The following is a 21,432-nucleotide window of genomic DNA, read 5'->3' as shown; positions in this document are numbered from 1 at the left end:
GTTAATATAAAACAAGTTTTTGATACGTACTTTGAACCCGACTGGTTCAGACTGGTTCTTCAGACTGGTTCAAACTGGTTCAAACTGGTTCAAACTGGTTTCTATCTGAAGGCCTTTTAATGGCAAATCTAATCAGCACTTACTGGTTTCACTGGTTAATCTGGTTCCACTGGCAAACAGCAGCTTGCTCCTGTCTGCACCAGTCACACAGCATGAGGCTGCCCAGCATAAACCAGTTCAACCAGTTCAACCAGAATCCAACTAAAACCTGATCTCAGGATTTAAATTAGAAACAGAAATTTGAATATTTTGAATATTAAACCAGATTAATATTTAATATTATATTATTATCATTTTATTTAATATTTACTTTAATATTTAATTAGGAGTCATTTTTTTACTCTATTAAATGTTTTTATGTTTTTGAGTTTAATCTTTGTTAAAATAACATTTATAATCAGCACTTACTGGTTTCACTGGTTAATCTGGTTCCACTGGCAAACAGCAGCTTGTTCACACTGGTTCCAGTCACACAGCATGAAGCTGCCCAGCATAAACCAGTTCAACCAGTTCAACCAGTTCAACCATGAAACAATAAAATAAAATCAAATGAATTAAATAATCTGATCTTTTTAAATAGAATTGGATCCTGGAAATTCTATCGTAAATTATTTTCTATAATGTTGGCGATGAATTTAAACTAATATTTTCAGAAGCAACACACTACTGGTTCAACTGGTTAAACTGGTTCAACTGGTTAAACTGGTTCAACTGGTTCAGCTGGTTAAACTGGTTCAACTGGTTAAACTGGTCCATGCTCAACAGATAATTTAAATTCATGAAACAGTTAATATTTATGATAAATATGTTGACAGTAAATATTAATCTAAAAGTTAAACTGATAATAATTTAACTAAATATTAAAATGATTAAATGAAGGTTTTTAGAAATGATATTTCTGAACTTACTGGTTTCCACCATCAGACTGGTCCCAGTTCCAAAGTAGATCTTATACTGGTTGTTAGTCACACAGCAGGAGGAACCAGTACAGAAACCAGTTACCCCATTATAACAGTTTTATGAAAATTCATATTTTTATCTCTTTTTTTTCTCCAGTTCAGTTTAAGAAACAAAACTGTAAAAAATTAAATTAAATTAAATTCTGAATTTGTTGTAATTTTTGTCTTGGATGATTTTTATTAAATTTTATAATTTTTTTTCAGGTTATTTGATGACAAACTGTAAATGTTTAAAATCATATTTGAACTAATAAACATTTCTGAACTTATAATAAAGTTACAGATTATTTTTTGCCCCAGTTTGAATTTTTTTTAAAAAAAGAAACAAAACATTCAAATCTGATTTTGGATCATTTCAATATTTGATGAATTTATCAGGTTTTCTGATTGTTTTTTAATCACATTTAATAAAATTCATATTTCTGAACTTACTGGTTTCCACCATCAGACTGGTCCCAGTTCCAAAGTAGATCTTATACTGGGAACCAGTCACACAGCAGGAGGAACCAGAACATGAACTGGGAGCTGCAGCAGCAATACAAATGATTTTATCGATCAGTTATTGGAACTCATTAAGCGGTTCTGGTTCTGATCCACTGAGGCTCAAAGATTATTTCAACTTATTTGAACATTTAGAACCAATACTGGTTTCAGAGGATTCTCCACTTACTGGTTTCACTGGTTAAACTGGTTCCAGGTCCAAACAGAATCTTCCTCCCATCAGTCACACAGCAAGCAGCTCCTCAGCACAAACCAGAACCAGAACCAGAACCTGCAGGTTCTGGTTCTGGTTCTGAAGTTTCTGTTCTCACTGGTTTCAACACATCATGAAGGTCCAAACCCAAACAGAACCGGTTCTGATCCGGATTGTAATCTGAACAGAACTGGACTTACTGCTGGTCACCAACAACCTGGTTCCGGATCCGAACAGAACCCGGTTCCCTCCAGAGGAATAAGTCGCACAGCCAGAACCGTCAGAACAAAAACCCCAACCGGGCCTGGATCCAACAGAACCTTCAGACACAACCAGCAGAGCCGGTCCGGTCCGCTGAGGAGCAGAACCCTGATGATCCATCAGAACCATCAGAACCTCCAGAACCATCAGTACCACCACTCTGAAAGACTGAGCTGAACAGAACCACAGAATCGGACCCTGAGGAGCCGCTGACCAGAACGATGCCAAGGTTCTGGTTCTGATCCGGAACTCAGCAGAGGAGACATTTAATCTGGTTTTATATTTAATCTGGTTTTAATATTTAATCTGGTTTTAATATTTAATCTGGTTTTATATTTAATCTGGTTTCATATTTAATCTGGTTTTATATTTAATCTGGTTTCATATTTAATCTGGTTTTATATTTAATCTGGTTTTATATTTAATCTGGTTTCATATTTAATCTGGTTTTATATTTAATCTGGTTTCATATTTAATCTGGTTTTATATTTAATCTGGTTTTATATTTAATCTGGTTTCATATTTAATCTGGTTTTATATTTAATCTGGTTTCATATTTAATCTGGTTTTAATATTTAATCTGGTTCACAGTTTTCACATCCAAACACTTCAAAACAGAATCGTTTGATTTTCTTCATCAATTATTAAATATGATGAAAGTTTAAATTCATCTCAACGTTTCTGATTTTATTTTATTTCTGAAAATATTAAATTCTTCAGGTTTAAGTTTTAAAACAATCATAAATATTTCACATTATTCTAATTATTATATTTAAGATCAACATCAGAACTTACTGGTTTCACTGGTTGAACTGGTTCCAGTTCCAAAGACGATCTTTTCAAAACTTCCAGTCACACATCAGGAAGATTCATAACAAAAACGAAAAACTTTTTATTCTTCCATGATCCGATTTTAATCAGTAATCAATAATCAGATTTTTATTAAAAATGATTCATTTTAACTGATTCTGATTATTTTACAGTTAAACTTTAGGATTATTTACTACAGTAAAATAATTTATAGAATTTATGATTTTTAATCCTTCAGCTGATTGTATGTAAAGGTTTTTCATCTCTTACTGGTTTCGATGGTTAAACTGGTTCCAGTTCCAAAGACGATCTTTTGAGAGTTTCCAGTCACACAGCAGGAAGATTCATAACAAAAACAAAAAACTTTTTAATCCGATTTTTATCAAATTTTCAAGTTTTCATTTGATTAAATTGCAACAAATTTTTAAAATTCAGAAAATTTTACTGAAATTTTAGTGATTATTTTACAGTTAAACTTTAGGATTATTTACTACAATAAAATAATTTATGTAATTTATGAGCTGATTTTATTTAAAGGTTTTTCATCTCTTACTGGTTTCGATGGTTAAACTGGTTCCAGTTCCAAAGACGATTTTATCAGAACTTCCAGTCACACAGCAGGAAGATTCATAACAAAAACAAAAATATGGATTTAATCTTTGATCATTTTTTATTAGTAAAAAAGTTTTTATAACATTTAAAAAAACTAAATTTTATGTTTTTATCTCATTAAATTTAATCAGATTTAAAATTATTATTTTACAACAAAAACTTTAATTTCTTTTTAAACTTTAGATTTGTGGCAACAATAAAACATAATTTATTATTTTTATCCTTCAGATGATTTTATTTTCATCTTTAAAGGTTTTTCATCTCTTACTGGTTTCACTGGTTTCACTGGTTCCAGTTCCGAAGATGGTTTTCACACAGCCAGTCAGATTAAATCCAGATTAAATCTGGAATTTAATTGAAAACATTGAAAGTTTTCATGTTTTTGTTTCTATTTTCAGATTCTGGTTCTTTTCATCATTTTCAATATTTCGGCGTTTTGATCATTTTTTACTTCCTGTTTTCGGATCTCTTACTGGTTTCGATGGTTAAACTGGTTCCGGCTCCAAAGAGCAGCTTCTGCGCTCCAGTTTTCACACATCATGAAGCTCCAGGACAGAAACTGCCTGGATTATTTTCTAATCTGGATCTAAAATCTTTTAATCCAGGATTAAATATGAAACTTATTTTAAGTTTCTTTTTGGTTTCAATAAAACTTCAGTTTCATATTTACATGAATTCAGATCAAAATGTTCAGATTGTTTCTAGAACCTACTGGTTAAACTGGTTAAACTGGTTAAACTGGTCAAACTGGTTAAACTGGTTAAACTGGTCAAACTGGTTAAACTGATCAAACTGGTTAAACTGGTCAAACTGGTTCGGATTCTAAGAAACAAACTGGTTTGGATTGAAGTTATTTCTTAATTTGGATTTTTAACAACAATAATTCTCAGAACTCACTGGACCCGACGCTCAGCTTGGTTCCGGACCCGAACAGAACTTTATCGCCGGCTCCAGATTTCACACAACAAGAAGCTTCAGAACAAAAACCGCTGGGCCGAACCGGGCCTCTGGTTCTGGTCCAAACAGCAGCTGGATTCTGAACCGGCAAGAAAATCTGAACTTAATCCAGCCCAAAAGGTCCGGTTCTCCTGGTTCTGAAACTGTCCATGTTCCTCCAGAACCAATAACAGAACCGCTAACAGAACCGCTAACAGAACCGCTAACAGAACCTGGTGCCGTTCATGGTGAGTTTAGCTCCAGGTCCAAACAGGCTTTGGACCCGACCAGAACCCGTCACCCAGCCTCACACAGAACCCAAACCGGTTCTCCCAGCCGACCGGGTCGGTTCTGGTTCTGACTCTCAGAGAAGCTGAAAACCCAAAGCGGTTCTAGAGGAGAACAAACTCGGAACCGTTTCATTGTTCAGACAGAAAACCCAAAATTCTGAACCAGAACCTTAACTGGACCTCAGTCCAGAACCAGAACCAGAACCAGAACCAGAACCAGCAAAACAGTTTCTGCTCATAAATAAACCCAACAAGCCCAGGTTCTGATCGGGTTCAGACAGAGACCCGGTTCATGGAGCAGTCCGGTCCGTCTGACCAGAACCGGATCATTTTACTGGAAATTCAAATAAAGTTCTGACCCGGTTGGACTTGGAGCAGAACTCCGACTCCAAAGAGCATCTTGTCGTTTCCTCTTGTCACACAGTGAGAGACGGCCGACCCAAAACCCAGAACCAGAACCAGAACTAGAACCAGAACCAGAAGCAGAACCAGAACCAGAACTCAGGTCCGTTTGGACTCTCAGAACTTCATCATTTATTCACCAAATTTAAAGTAAGAAATTTAAACTCAAACTGACGGCCGGACAACCCAGAGGTTCTGGAGCAGCAGAACCGGACCCAGATCAGAACCGGACCCAGATCAGAACCGGACCCAGATCAGAACCGGACCCAGATCAGAACCGGACCCAGAAGTTTAAACTTCAAGCTTCTGTTGCTAAAATATTTGGATCAAAATGTTCCAAGTCCAGAACAGAACTTACGGTTCTGAACAGTGAGTCGGGTTCCGGGTCCAAACAGCAGTTTCCCATAAGCAGAACCAGAATTCACACATCAGGAAACAGCAGAACAAAAACGGACCGGGTCGAGACGCAGCAGAACTTCAGTTTGATTAAAATTTATATTCACAGGAAATTGAATTTTTTCTAGAAAGTTCTGGTGAAATTCTTTAAAACATTCGAATTTATTTTTATTAGTAATTCGTCAAACTGAATCTGACCCGTAGCTCTACTCCAGAACCAGAACCAGAACCGGATCGGGTCACTTTGGACCTGAACCGACCTGAAGCGACGACGAGTCGGGTTCCTGCAGAGAACAGCAGCCTGCCAGCGGTTCCCTTCACACCGTGACTGAAGCCAGAACCAGAACCAGAACCAGAACCAGAACCAGAACCAGAACCAGAACCAGAACCAGAACCGCTCCAGCTGGACCCGGTCCGTTGTGGTTCTGAAATGGTGATTTACATCTGGATGGTTCTTAAAGCCTGAACTAGTTGATATTTTATGATTAAAAATAATAATAATAATAATAATAATAATAATAATAATAATAATAATAATAATAATAATAATAATAATAATAATAATAATAATAATAATAATTTTCTGAATGTTTCCAGGTTTTCATTATTTTTAAAATCTAAAATCTGTTTCGTTTCATTTCTGTTGCTCAGAATATAAACTGAATCTCTGTGTTTAAATTATTTTTATTAAAGACAGAAACGATTTTAATAATTTAATAATAATAACTGAAACATTCAGTTTTTCTCACCGGACCGAACCAGGAGTCGGGTTCCGGGTCCAAAGATCAACTTCTCATCGTTTCCCCTCACACCGAGACAAAGAGCTCAACAAAAACATCAACGATTCTCATATTTATGATATTATTATTATTCATGTTTATTATTTACTGGGTAAATATGAAAAACTCAGTCGAGTTTAAAAACACAGAAAAGTCCAAAATATCGGCGCAGTTAAAAGTTTTCTGCTTTTCTTTGGTCTAATAAATGAATAAATTAATATGTAATAAATAAATTCATATTCCTGAGATGAATTCAGTCAAACATCAGAACTGATCGTTTTCACTGATTTAATAAAGTTATAAAACTTCAAACCAACTTCAGGTTCAAATCAAAAATCTGAAGGAAAATTATTTTCTCAAAGTTTTTTCTTTAAAGCAGAATAATAATAAATTTAGTTGAAGTTTAACTCACGGTTCTGGACAAACACTTTGGTTCCTTGTCCAAAAACGGTTCTGTACCGACCCTGATCGGTCCCACCGAGACGCACGGCTCAGCAAAAACCAGTCCGGACTGGGAACCAGTTCAGACCTCAGGACCAGCTGGGATCTGAGCGTCAGGCTGAACCCGGTCCTGAACCCGGTCCTGAATCCGGTCCTGAACCCGGTCCTGAACCCGGTCCTGAACCCGGTTCTGAACCCGGTTCTCATCGGGACTCTCTTGGTTTTCTCTCTCTGTATTTTAATTTTTGTAATAATAACAATAATAATAATAATAATAATAATAATAATAATAATAATAATAATAATAATAACAATAATAATAATAATAAATCTTTTTCTGTTTGGATTATTTTGATTGGATTTGATCGTCAGCTGATCAGAATATTGTTTTAATATTCCATGATTTCTAATGAAGCATCTTCAGACATTAATAATTCATCTGAGATCCAATGTTTGCGTCTCACCAGCTTCAGTGTAGAGTTTATTTGCTCTGCTGAGGGAACCTGAACCAGAACCTGATCTGGTTTTATTCATTTAATAATCATGTTTATTACTGGGAAATAAAATGTTTGTCAGATTTTCACCTTCTGTTGTTAATAGTTTAGTTTCCATTATTAACACATTAAAAAACTCAATAAATGACCAAAATAAGAAGTGACCTAATCCAGCCGAGGTTATTAAAATAATCTAATCCCACCTGTTGCTTTATTCTCCAAATCCTTCATTTATTTATCCTGCTGCCTGATCTCACATCTTTTTCTCAGTTCTGCTTTCATTTTCTACTTTGTTTCTGTTGATCAAACATCTATAGAGCTGATAAAAATAATCAATAAATCTATAAGATGAGCTGCAGTTCAGTGTGATCAGGATATGTTCTCTTACGGTTCTCTGCTCTCAGTTTGGTTCCTTTTCCAAAATACATTTTTTCAGCTCCTTGATTCACACAGAAATAAAGACGGAGACAAAAACTGCTGTGACCTTCAGAGGCCAATAATCTGGATTATCTGCTCCTAATCTGTTCCTGCTGGAAGATTGAAAACATTCAACTTGTCCAAATCTTCACAGTTTGTTCATTTATATTTTTATATGTATTTTTGTTTCAATGTTTTAATAATTTCAGAACCAAGTTTCTCATTAGTCATAAATTCTGTTCAAAACTTCAGTTCATAAATTTACATTTTTCTTCACCTTTTCATAAAATTTAAATAAAAATAAAAACTGACCTGCATCATATCTTCTCCAGAACTCCAGAACATCGAGGCGCCGAACCGACAGTTAAAGTCCAAACGGACCAGGATGAACTGATGGGGGCGCCAGCGAGTCGTGAGCCCATCAGGCTGGTCTCTGCTCTCAGGCTCCGCCTCCTTTAAACTGGTGAGGCCTGGAAACGACTGGACAGAACCAGGATCAATCGGACCGGACCGGACCGGACCGGACCTGTTGCTGCCTCAGCTCTTAGTCCAGTCCTGGAAATCCTCTCTACATTAAATACAGCAACAGGCAAGAAGGACCTGGAAGGTTTCCTGGAATGTTTCCTGGAACTTCCAGGATTTGTCCCAGCAGAAAATCAGGCTGTAAGTTTCAGAAAGCTGGAACGTTTTTTAAAATCTGTCAAAAGGTTTTCTGTGAAGCTTAAAGAAAATCTGACATTAATGTAAATTCAGAAAGTCTGAAAATCGTTCATCAGTTTTTCCAGACAAACTGTGATCTGAGACCCGTTATTGTTCATTAATAACTTTCTAAATGAGGTATTTCTATGAAGATGAGCAGCCTGTGAGCGGTCGGTCTGCTCAGGTTCTGGATCAGAACCAGGATCAGTTTTACTGTTTTCTGCTTCCTTCAGTTTGTGCTGGAAGGCAGGAAACTGATGAGACCCGGTTCTGAACCCGACTTCACCTGCAGCCTAAAAAACAGCACCTGCTCAGCGGGGTTCTGACCCAGAAGGTTCAGAGCAGCAGAACCGCCAGAGCAACACGACTAAAACAGGAAGGCAGCATTTGGGTCGGCAGTTGTTCTGTATGCAGGCGGTGGAACCAGAATCCGTGGTAACAGTTTGTTCTGGATCAGAACAATAACTGCTGCAGCAACAGAAACTTCCACACAAAAGTTCTGAGTTTCCATCCGAGTGTCGAATTAAAACGTGAAATAAAAGAAAGTAGAAACTCTCTAAAGTTTGGAGCAACCAGTGAGGCTCCGGTTCCGGTCCACTGGGTCAGAATGAGACGCAGGAAGCAGCAGAACCAAGAGGAGGCGCTGCAAGCTCCTTCACTGTCGCTAAGCAACCACCCCAACACCGTCGCTAAGCAACCACCCCATCACCGTCGCTAAGCAACCACCCCAACACCGTCGCTAAGCAACCACCCCATCGCCGTCGTTAAGCAACCAACACCGCGCTACAACCACCACCCCAACACCGTCGCTAAGCAACCACCCCAACACCGTTGCTAAGCAACCACCCCATCATCGTCGCTAAGCAACCACCCCATCGCCGTCGCTAAGCAACCACCCCAACACCGTCGCTAAGCAACCACCCCATCACCGTCGCTAAGCAACCACCCCAACACCGTCGCTAAGCAACCACCCCATTACCGTCGTTAAGCAACCACTCCTTCACCGTTGCTAAGCAACCACTCCATCACCGTCGTTAAGCAACCACTCCTTCACCGTTGCTAAGCAACCACTCCTTCACCGTTGCTAAGCAACCACTCCATCGCTTTTCATCCCTGTCAAATGGCTCCAGGCTCCATCAGTTTGATGTACGAATCCAAAATCCAACAGAAGCTGTTTTAATTCTCACCATAACTGATGTGAGTTGATATAACAATGAGGGAAAAAAAATGTAATAAGCTCACATTTTTCTAAATTCTTTGAATGTTTTACTTGGCTGACCTTTTCTCTGATTAGAAATGAAAACTGTGCATGATTTTCTTTTCTATTCCTCCTTCATCCTGTTGCAAAAATAATCATTTCTCATTTTCAAACATCTGCTGCCAGATGGAGCGGCCCAAAGCGGTTCTGATCGTCTCTTTAAACCAGAATAGAGACGATCTATTCCCTATAATCGTCTATAGAGAATCGTCTCTTCTTAGCAGATGTTGCTCGTTGTGTCTGAGGCGCAGCACTGCCCCCTGTCAGCGAGGGACGGTACTTCCTGCCTCATGGCCGATCAGAAAGACTAAATGTGTCAAACATTGTTCAACATGTCCGACTGTGAAATGTTAGAGTAGAAAACCTAATTAAAGAAGAACATTGGTGATATGAAGACAGACATGAACCACCGGCCTGCTTCATTCAGTGACACAGCGCCCCTAGAGGTGAGGCACAGCACTGCCTCATCCTGTCCTGTCAAGTATTTCAACAATCTGTGAATTCAGAAACTTTCACCATAAGTTGCTGAATTGACCAATAAGAAAACTCCTCTGTATTGACTTGAAGTGGAGAATTATTCTGTAATGTGTTCAGCTCTACAGCTGAGGTTCTGCCCGACCCGACAGCCCGTCACTGCAGGCTGTCGGGTCGGGCAGCTCAGGATGCTGAAGGTTGTTCCTCCTTTGTTGTGACTGAAGCTCTGCACCTGTTGCAGTTGCCCTGGAAACGTCTAGAAAACGACTGAAATGGAACCAAACTTTGGAGCGTCGTGGCCAGACGCCATCTTGGAAATGTTCTAAACCCAACGGGTCAAAACGCCGTCAGGATGTCGGAACCAACAAGCAGAACCAGAAGAACTGAAGAACTGGTTCATGTAGAGAAGTGATTCTTGGTTCCCTTCCTTAGACCTGAACCCCAGTGTGACCTTTGTGTGACCTTTATGTGACCTGATCGTGACTCTTCTTTTGATCAAACCTGGATTTTCATCCATTCATGAGGAAATAATGAATCTAAAAGCAGAACAAGATTTTTAACCTGAAGATAAAAGTTTAAAGTTTCTGATTTTTTTTTCAGGTTTTTGTGTTTCATTTATTAAAGTGTTTAATAAATGAATTGATTTCTATTCATTAAACATAAAAACAGTGAAGCAGTTTGTTTTTTAGACTTTTATTGAAGCTGTGAAGTAAAACATGAATAAAGTCAGAAGGAGGAAGTCGATGTGAAACCTGCAGCCGTTTTTGGTTCCATCTGCAGCTTCAGCTTCCTGCTCTGCGGTTCCAACCGACCAAACTGAAGACGCTCGGGTCCAATTCAGAACAACAAGGAGTTCATCAACCTCTGCTGCACTTTCAACAAGATTCAATCCAAGAAAGACTGAAGAGTTGGTCTGAGAGCGTTTCACACGTTCATCACTAACCTGCTAACATCATTCATTCATTCATCTCAACAAACAGATCAGAGGCTGAACTGAACTGAACTGAACTGAACTGAACTGAACTGAACTAGTTCAGTCAGAATATTCTGAACTTTTCTGTCATTAAAACCTGAAGCTGGTTGTTAAAATTCTGCCAAACGTTTCTGATCAAACCAGGAAGAACATCGAATTGAACCGTTTCCTTCATTTTTGTTTCTGTGAAGACAAAAGAATTAAAGCAAAAAGATAAAAAACTTATTTTCATAAACAGAAACATGCTGCTAAATTTAACTTGTGCTTAATAATAACTTTATTTCTTTTGCAAACTTTGTTTGGAGGCGTTTTTGTAAGAATCAAACAAAATAATAAATTTAGCCGATAAAAACAGGAAACATTTTATTTTTATTTGATCAATTTAAAACAAACATTTCACTCAGTTTCTCCTCCTGATTCATTTCTATACAATCTGAGTGACGCGTTTCTACGTCCTGCAGGCGGTTCGGACGGCGGCCCAGACGGGTCACAGGGTCAAGGTTCTGACGGTCAGGATGGTGTTAAAGGTCACGGCTTTGGCCAGGATCAACCGGACGGCGCTGATCAGCAGAACCCAGAAGTTCTGCTGGGATTTTTCTGGATTTACAGACAGAACCAGAAATCAGAACCAGAGAAACATCGAGAGAGAGAGAGAGAGAGAGAGAGAGAGTGTGTGTTCAGTGTGTGTTCAGTGTGTGTGTTCAGTGTGTGTTCAGTGTGTGTGTTCAGTGTGTGTGTTCAGTGTGTGTGTTCAGTGTGTGTTCAGTGTGTGTTCAGTGTGTGTTCAGTGTTCACTACCTGGATGAATCCCTTCAGGTTGATTTCCTGTTTGAGAGACAATCAGAGGTAAAAATGTCGTCCAGAACCTCCTGATCAGAACCGGAACCTGAATTCTGCCTCCAGGTGTTTCATACCTGTTTCCCCGCCCCCGGACGCCGACTGGCCGCCGCCGGACGCCGACTGGCCGCCGCCGGACGCCGACTGGTCCAGGCTGCAGGAGCGGATGGTGTCGTCGCTGAAGCCGGGGTAGTAGTAGGTTCCGGTGATCGGCGACAGACGGGCTGCACTCGTTTTCAGGGAGATCGGACCCCCCGTGGTTCTCAGAACCATGTCGGCCCCCTTTGGACGGAAACCTGCAGCCAGACAGACGTTTGGACCCGACGGGGACCCGACGTTCTGGGAGGAACCGGCGGGCTGCAGGGGACTGAGGAGGAAGAGGGTCGGACTGACGGGGGAGTCATCTGAACGGAACCAGAACCGGGTCAAACATTCAAACAGAAACCAAAAGACTGGACTTAAAAACACTGCAGGGGATTTTAGTGAAGTTATTAAAATAAACTTTCATAATTCAACAGGTTTGAACAAAACCAGTTCATTCTAGAACTAATTAATAATTAAACATTCAAATCTTCTACAAAACATCAAAATATTCAATTAATTCAACTTATTTCTGATTTAATATTTTAATTTGGCATCACAGCTTCAGTTGAAAAGGCAAAAAAAACTAAATATGAAGGTTTGATTTATTGACTTTGTGTTAAATTATCAGTAATAATCAGTTTTTATTTTGCTAATATCAGCAGGTTTTTATTTGAAAACATTTTTCACTGTTTTATGTTGAATATTGAAGGTTTTGCATTAAGATTAAAAACAAACAATTTATGATTAAAAAGTGATTTAATGGACAAACTGGATTTATCCATAAATTTGATGTTTGTTCACAGATTGAATTAATATTCAGACAAACAAGAATAAAAACTGTTTTCCTTCTTTCTGCCCATCAATAAATATCAATATTTAATATGAAGATATTAAATATTGATATTTATTTATTGGTTACATTTTATCAGTTTATAGAAATATTATGTTTTCAGATGTTTTTCTCACTGATGAACTTTTATCTTCTAAACCATTTTAAAAGTTTTAGATATTAAATTACACACTTTATTATATTTAAAAGTTTGATTTCTTAGAATGTAAATTGATTCAAGTTATTCTGTATTTGTTTTTCAGAACTGTGAAGAATTTCAGGTTTAAGTTTTTAATTTCATCTCTACAAACATTTAGATTCAACATTTTGACTTTTATTTTAACACATTTCTGATTTAAACTGTGGATTTTAGAAACAACTCAATTATTCCAATAAACCAAATCAACATTTTTCAGATTCAAAAGTCAAAATCTAAAGTTTCTGAAACATTCAAAGATAATTCAGAGGTTTATTTTTATTTAATACTGGAAACGAAAAACTTTGTTTCTTACAGAAAACATTTCATAACTTAAAGCAATGATTTATTCATCACAACATAAATATGTTTTTAAAACCATGATGTCGTTAAAATCAGAACGTCCCTCATTTCTGTCCATCGGGTCGTTTTGCTCTTATTTACAGAGAAACAACATTTTCCTCCTCGACTCATTTATGCATTTGGAAAATAAAACATTCAAGTTTGAATCTAAATTTGCATCCCAGCAGTGAAGTTTGTATTTCTGAAGTTTTTCTTACCTTTAGGAGAGACGGTGAGTTGGATCCGCTTTCCGAACGTCAGAGCATCACAGTGATACGACCTCATACAAAAACCTGAAGACGTGTTGAGAGGAACCCAACCAGGACAAAAATCCTGGTCCACCTCAGAACGGAGCAGCCATGAAACCTGGAGCATGAAAGGAGATCCGGTTGGATCTGAAAGGAGGATTTCACACACAGCAGACTTTGATCAGACTTTGATCAGAAGCAGAACAGAAACGTGAGCCGAAGGAAAGAGAAGGAAAGTTTCAGGTTTTCTTTATAAAGGAGCATGTAGAGAGCTGACCTGAAACACAGCTTGGTTCCGGTTGTTTGGGTCTCCGTGGAGGTTTTAAGGGTTTCCCAGGTGGATCAGGAGAGCCTGGAGGTTTTTGTTGCGCTGTGTGTGCAGGTTCAGTCAGAGTGGTACCCCAGTTAACACAGTGAGAAACCGTCCAACAAAAACCTGCAGCAGGAAACCAGCTGAGCCACCAGGCAGAACGGAAAACGTCTGCAGCTTTTCCTCCATCATCATGAAGAAGAACTAGTAAAACTGAACTGTGATCTGAAACACAGGTTGGATTTTCATCTGTACCAGAATATTTAAACATCCAAATAATCAAAACTGATTTCAGAGTTAACCGTCATAAAACTAATCCCCAACCCTGTGGGTTAATCCCCAACCCTGTGGGTTAATCCCCAACCCTGTGGGTTAATCTCTAACCCTGTGGGTTAATCCCCAACCCTGTGGGTTAATCTCTAACCCTGTGGGTTAATCCCTAACCCTGGCAGTCCACCAGGCTTGGCGTGGCTTATTTCACTTTTTAATGTTTGCATTTTTAAGACTTTATAGCTGGTGTTCAGATATTAATCTTCCAATAACAAATAATCAAGTGAAAACCCCGTTGGGTGGCTGGATGGATGACTGAGCGCCCAACCACCGGGGTTAGCACGTTTTTATTGTTTGTCTTCAGGGTTAAAGGTCAGGTTAGAGGTTTGGCAAATGCATGAGCGGTTTCACAAATATGAGTTTTCGCTGTGAACATGAAAATAAACGTTTTCTGTGTAGATGCAGGGAAAAACGGTCTACATTCCTGTTTTAGGCCTAAAATGAGCATCAACAAAACGGAGCAACGCTGCAGGAAGTGGTGCAGTAGCTATGCCAGGCCACTCGGGGCGCTGTAACGCTGCTATCGAAGGGCCAGAAACACTCCAAACTGCCCCATGGCTGTCATTTGAGAGAGAACGGTGCAAGTTCAACACACATGGAGCTACAACCTGTGAGTGAGCTTAAGAATAAAAAAAGAGGCATGGAGTTCATGCAAACAGGAAACGCCGTTTTGAAATGAATCCACTCTGGGACCCATCAGAACCATCAATTCTGGGCTCCAAGATGCTGAATCCATGTGGACCAACAATTCAAACAAACATTTTCACTTCCAGGTGAGGAAAAGGTTCCGATGGTTTGAGGAGATTCTCCAGCGCTGGGCAGATGAGGCTTCCTGCAAGACGTTCTGGACATCGCGCCAAGAAACATCTCAAGGTGTCAAAGTTAAATCCCCATGGAGCCAAATGGTTGCAGACATTTTGAAGAACATTTGCCCCAGAACTGTTTCAAAGTGTGTCTGTATCATGATAAGTTGTCACCTGGGATGCTGATGGTGGTAGAAGTTGGTTCCACAGAGTGGGTTCGATTCCCCTCCACCTGCCCCCGTGTCCTTGGGCAAAACGTTGCACCCGCTTTGTGGGTCAGAGGGGCCCCGTGGTGCCGATGCATGGCAGCCTCACCTACTATGCAGTAGCTTGCCATTAGTGTGTGTATGAATGATTCTTCCACTGAGGAGGTTCTGCAGAGACGGAGCCGGTCTGCACTGTAGAGAACCACCTTGGTTTATGAGTGACCAGAACTGGACGTGGCACCATCACATCAGAGACGATGTTTGGATTTGTACTTGGGTGCCTGCTGGCACTTAAGTACAGAAGTTGCAGTCGCTGGGTTGTTGGTGTTCATCTTCCTCAGGGTGAGGACCTGAAGGAAGGTCCTGCAAGCCCACAAAAAGGATCCTGGTGTACGTCCCTGATTCATCGATATAGTAGCTGTCTGCATAATCTCAGCAACCTGTGAAGTTCTCCAGGGGCCTCAAGTTCTCTCAAAAGACTTCAGGATCAGAGACACCAGGAATCACATCTGCTGTCTGATGACAGCAGGAGGGAACATCAGAAATATCAGAAATATCTTGAAAATCAGAGTGAAGATGAGGATCAGTTCGTCAGCTCAAGCCTTTAGCTCTGGGATGGAAAACCCGCGGCTCCTTGACCGGTTCTATGTGGCTCCTTGACCGGTTCTATGCAGCTCCTTGACCGGTTCTATGCAGCTCTTACATTCATATAGTCGCATTCTGCCAGACGTGCAATAATAACAAAAATAATCAAATGAACTGTCAATTATTGACAACAGCAGCACCATTCCTGTTGGCCGTAACCAGCAAAAACAACACAAACTAAAAACAGTCTTTGTTTCTCTTGCAGCCTTACTCTTGCCAGTCGTTGGCCATCTGCTCTCACAAACCTCCGCTCACCCCTCACTCTCTCATCCATCCTGATGCATTCAAGGACAATGGGAAATCATACGCTCTAATTTTAATCTCTAAACAGCGTAACATCCAGTAACATTTAGCACATCCTGTAGGGTCGCTATAATATCCACGTTTCGCTTCACTTGAATGCAATACGGTATTTTCGTTAAATTCGCATGTGTGCAGTTTTTCAGTAAGAGTAAAATAAAAAACCTTTCACGTTCAAAATGGCAGGGAAAGAAAGTCCCATTAAATAACATGTAATGCACATAATAAAAGGAAAAATGTATTGTAAATTGTTCTATTATTGTTTGTTTATTTGGTTAAACAGTTTGTTTGCACAGTGTTCATTGTTGAAAATGTCTGGTCTGTTAAAATATTGTGTGAAATTTACAATAAATCTCAGGAAGGGATGGTTGGTGTTCATGTGTGCCCATGCATATGATGAGGCTCTTGGTCTTTGTCTGGTTGGACACCCCTGGTTTAGGCCATGGGTGGGCAAATCCTGGTCCTGGAGGTCCTGGAGGGTCCTGGAGGTCCTGGAGGGTCCTGGAGGTCCTGGAGGTCTGGAGGGTCCTGGAGGTCCTGGAGGGTTTCTCTACTTCAACACACCTCAGTCAAAGGTCATCAGCAGAACTCTGGAGAACCCGACTGCACTGAGGAGGAGATTCAGGTTGTTGGACCAGAGAGACTCTAAGAGCTGCAGGACAGCGACCCCCCCGGGCCCCCCAGACCCTCCAGACCCCCCAGACCCCCCCAGACCCTCCAGGCCCCCCAGACCCTCCAGGCCCCCCAGACCCTCCAGACCCTCCAGACCCTCCAGACCCCCCAGGCCCTCCAGGCCCCCCAGGACTGACCCCTCCTGGTCTCGGCAGAAGACAGAATAAGATCAGGTGATCTGGTTTTTGACATTTCCTCTTCTTGTGATGCTGAAACTCTTCAGTGATCTTTAGTGCAGCCAGAGAAAAGACTGCAGACTCGACTTGGACTAGGCCGTTGCTCCTCGTCTGCCACGTTCCTCTCAGGTCAATGTGGCTGGACTTTGGAAGTATGGAGCTTTATTTTCCTTCGGATCATTTGGTTCCTGTGAACCTGCAGTCGGGTTGATGCAGTTTTCACTGGCCTGACAAATTTCAAGAGACAACTGAAGCCCTTTAAGATTCATTCTTTGGATTTTGTGCGGTTTGGCAGGTGAAGTGGTTCTGTTGGGTCTTCCAGCAAGAACAGAACCAGCTTGTACTTGAATGTTTAAAAGTCCTCTTTGGGTCGAACCGAGTCGCGGTGGCCGAGTTTCAGTGTCTCTGGCTTTTGGAACAATGAAGCAAAATGTCAAGATGAGAAGTTAACTGTAGTTGAAGGACAGATAAATACTATAAATAAAGTGTTAAACGATAAATGGACAGATGTGGATGGTAATTCCTCTGCCTAAAACCTCTTCAGCAACATTTGACCATTTCTGCAGCCAGTGGTCTCCGAGACTCTGGGCCAGCAGATGAACTGAACGTCTTTCCAAGCTGCTCCTGGTGCTAAAAATCGACTCCAGCAGCAGAAGAAACGTTTAGTCCTCAGTATCTGTATTCTGCAGCAGACGGAGCCGTTTTAAGTTGTAATATTTAGTTTTTATGTAGGTCAGAACCAATCGGGTTTTAGTGGTTCTGTCAGTGACAGTGTTGACTAGAGACGGTTTGGAAACTAAACTGTTCTACAAACATAATAAGGATCAGAGGAAGCAGAGCTTCGTGTTGAACATTGGATCCATTCATCGTAAGGCTCAGAGGTTTTTGTCAAACGTTCAGGCTGGTTCAGTCGCTGTGGTCCGTGAACACGGTGAGAAACTCTCGTACAAAAACTGTTGAACTGTTTCTCTATGGGAGCGTCGCAGCAGCAGCTGAAGGTGGTTTGAGGTTTTCCATGTCGGATCGTTGTGGTTGGATTGAAGGCAGGAGGATCGTAATCTACTCCAGCTTATCACACTGCAAAAACTAAATCTCACCAAGTCAGTTAGTTTCTACAGAAAATAACTTCCAATAAGATTAACTAAAAAGTAACTTTTCAGCTAGAAAGAGGAGCTGGTTTCAAGAACAATTCCTTCATATTGGTGAAAATGAGTTCAACTGGCAGATAAATTCACTTAGAACATGGAAAAAAGTCTTGATCCAGTGAAACTAAACCTTTTCATCAATAGAAAGGGATTGTGTACTTAAATCAACGCCTACTTCTTGATGAAGTTACTTGTAATCTAGATTACACTTAAAATAAGACATTCACACTAGAAATTAGACCAAAAATACTTGGTAAGACTTTGTGTTTTGCAGTGCTGGATAATAAAAAATTTTAAAAAGACCGACAGACCGAACAGACAGACGTCTTCAGCGGATCGATTCCCTTCTGGAGGAATCAGGAAGTTTCTACAATTTTCAGGCAGTCAGTAAAAATCTTCAACAATAAAGAAGTTGATCATAACAGGACGGCTGCAGGTTCCAGGTCAGACTCTAAGGAATGAAATCTACACTTTAAAAACGTCGCTGACCAGCAGGATACCTGCAGCGTTCCTGTTTCTGCTCCGGTTAACGTTCCTCAGATCAGAGATCCTACCTTTCAAATACTCCATGGTGTTTTTCTTCAGTGGAGTTTTGTGCTTTTAATGCATCGACGGTTTGGTTGTAATCATTTCCTTGATCTGCTTCTGAATCTTCTCAGTCCAAAAGCTTGCGGTGTCGACCTCAAGATCCGTCACCAGGCAGACAACATGCCAGACGTGGGACCAAGTCTTTATCCTCAAGTCCTGAGTCAAGTCCCAAGTCCTTCAGAGTCTTTTTTAACAATGTTGCAATTCTATGTAATAATGGACCTTGTGTTCCTTCTTAAATCTGTTTATTCCAAATCTTGATCAAATATGTTCAGCTGAACACAAAGTATAAAAACCACCGTTAACCTTTCAGTTAAACTGGGCGGCACTGATCGTCATATTTGATCATTTTACAGAAGAAACTTTGAGCAACAGGCCGTGGATCCTCTAATGGACCCGGTTCAGCTTGATGATGGATTCAGAGAGAAACTCAGAACCTGTTTCTGCTCCGGACCTCGGATCACGGATTCCTGCAGCATGACAGACATAGCACAGAAATGAAAGCTAAGCGTATCATCAACGTAGCCCGACGTTCACTAGACTCAACAACCTGCCAGCGATCCGCCTCGCAGCAAAGGAATAGAACCACCAACCTCTTTGTGGAACTTTGTCTTCTTGCAGGTTTTGCATGTTGCTCTCTGTTTGTAGTTTATAACTGATGAACCCAAAAGAACTTATTCACAGGAGCATTTCTGCTGTAAGCGATCTTTCATAATGTGTGATCCGTGTGGCGACAGTGGGAACTAATAACTTGTCTGTAACAGGAAGATTTCCAAAACAAGTCAACACTGCACCAGTTAATTAAACTGGTTAATCAAGCTTAAGAAATGTCTCACGTTGAGGATCCATGTGGCGACAGCAGATCTGTGGCGTCGTCCAAAAGAAATTAAATCGCAAGAAGCAGTACATTTTTTTTGGGCACAAAAATTAGTTTTTATGTTTAAATTCAACACAAATAAAATTTGAGTTTTTGAAATATTAAAGTATGAACCTTGTTTCTGAAATATTTTGATTACATTTCAAGTATTAAGTTGATATAAAAATAAAAAAGTATATATGTTGACATGTAAAAGGTCTTATTTTCACCCAAATATTTGATAATTTTCATAGAAAATCATCTTAATGTAACCATGTTAATGTCAACGCAGCCACATTACTAAGACTAAAGTTAATCACTACTTCTAGCCCCTGTATTGGCAGCCATCTTTCTTTCACATCACAACTGACCGTCAACTGTGAACTTCTGATTCAAACATGCTAGCTGCACCTCAACAGGTCAAATAACTGCAGCAACTGCTGCTTCAAACAGCACAAAAACACCAAAACAGAAGATTTTCAGCAGCAGAATCATCCAAAGCCCAAAGACTCTCAGCTCAGGCCTTCAACAGCGTTAGCATCAGCGTTAGCATATCATCAAATCCGCAGCAGCCCCTACCCTGAGAAGTCTTCTGGACCTAGCCTACCTTTGATTGGTCAAGCGGATCCCCCAGGCAGCTTGAAGCGATCCTCGGCTAGATTATCGATCTGCTGCTAGTTCCAGACATTTATCTCCAGCAGCCAAACAAATCGCAGCTGAAACGCCATTTCCGGTCGGTCGCGCCTCTTCTGCTTCTTTAAGTACAAAAAGTGGCTTCAATAACTACATTAGAGAAAACAACTTCGAATGGTTTCCGAAATAACTTACCAAATAACAAACGCAGCAATTTCCAACATGGCGCTGCTGCGGCCTGCTGCTCTCCCTAGCCCATGGTCAAATACCAGGCGCTAAGCTAGTAGGCTGTTTGACACCGAGGCGACTTCAATCCACAAAAGCTTTGAGTCATTTGGTCAGGGCAGATCATTTTTAATCCGGGTTCAAGACTGGATGAACATCAGACGCCAGTTTCACGTCTCCGCAAGCAGCGTCTTGTTTTAAACGCTCATGTTGAAACTGCGCCATATTTGAAGAACACCTCGCTGCAGCAAACAGGAAGGGGCGGAGTCAGACCACACGGCAGTGACGTGGCAGTAAATGAAGACGCGAAATTAACTGAAAATCCAATCCTTTGGATTACAGAGGTTAGTAGGGTCCGGTGGTGACATCCGGTTCTACACAAGTTTATACTCTGCAAATTATCTTTTTTATTTTATTTTATTTTATTAAGTTTGGTTACTCACCCCACCTCTGATTTCTTAACTCAATAGAGAACAACTATATTTTAACCCAAAGATGCGATAAACATCCTTACAGTTCATGCTAAAGTCACCCTGAGGTCACAGCTTCATTTTTTAAAGGTTTAAAGTAAAGTTTTATTTGCTGAACCTGCTGTTACTTAGAATATTACAGGAGTATTTTGCATTGGCTCCAGCATAAAATACAATAACTAAAATACAATAACTAATAGTCTACTGATTTTTAATTTGATAAAACCTGTTAGTGGTTCGTTCACCGCAGTGAAGTTAGTATCAGGTTGGTCCGGCTCAAGAACGCTAATCTCGGCCGGTGTTCTGTCAGATAGCCATACATTGTCAGATCGTCATACGCGTATGACAAACTGATGGCTATATCTGTCAGATCAGCATACGTTTGCATACGTTTCAGCATACGTTGTCAGATAGTCATACGCTTAGCTCAGACATGTATACGTTGTCATTACCATATGATTTTATTTAATCAGCAACATAGAATCATGACGTAGATAAGGATTTTTTTCAAAAGTGAAACACTGGTTTTGCCCCAGTTTCAGTGTGGGTAAAAATTGCGTTTTCATACACGACATGCTATCC

The 21,432-nt window shown here is 40.1% G+C and overlaps 2 protein-coding genes across 5 annotated transcripts in view; both read right to left on the bottom strand.

Moving 5' to 3' along the window:
- The window catches only part of LOC122841757 (M1-specific T cell receptor alpha chain-like), a 49,469-nt gene extending 30,323 nt beyond the window's left edge, over positions 1-19,146 (bottom strand). The window contains exon 1 of the mRNA XM_044135333.1: positions 18,633-19,146. Within this exon, the coding sequence (XP_043991268.1) occupies positions 18,633-18,648 (16 nt within the window). The 5' untranslated portion in view covers positions 18,649-19,146. The remainder of the gene's footprint in view (positions 1-18,632) is intronic.
- LOC122841749 lies at positions 10,660-20,649 on the bottom strand. 4 transcript variants are annotated; one of them, XM_044135322.1, is made up of 7 exons: positions 20,351-20,649; positions 20,130-20,277; positions 13,769-14,026; positions 13,462-13,638; positions 11,870-12,196; positions 11,754-11,780; positions 10,660-11,552 (listed from the first exon to the last, which is right to left on the bottom strand). In XM_044135322.1, the coding sequence occupies exons 4-7, from the start codon at positions 13,616-13,618 to the stop codon at positions 11,443-11,445; spliced, it is 621 nt and encodes a 206-aa protein (XP_043991257.1). In that variant the 5' UTR covers positions 13,619-13,638; positions 13,769-14,026; positions 20,130-20,277; positions 20,351-20,649; the 3' UTR covers positions 10,660-11,442. The 4 variants fall into 4 exon arrangements, with proteins under 4 accessions (XP_043991257.1, XP_043991260.1, XP_043991258.1 ...); XM_044135325.1 differs by having other exon boundaries at positions 13,462-13,609; XM_044135323.1 differs by having other exon boundaries at positions 13,769-13,927.
- Between the last annotated feature and the right edge of the window lie 783 nt (positions 20,650-21,432).

The sequence above is a fragment of the Gambusia affinis genome, linkage group LG12 (assembly GCF_019740435.1).
Source record: "Gambusia affinis linkage group LG12, SWU_Gaff_1.0, whole genome shotgun sequence".
Lineage (NCBI taxonomy): Eukaryota > Metazoa > Chordata > Actinopteri > Cyprinodontiformes > Poeciliidae > Gambusia > Gambusia affinis.
Note: the sequence above shows the minus strand (reverse complement) of the source record. Positions and strands in the feature narration are given on the sequence as shown.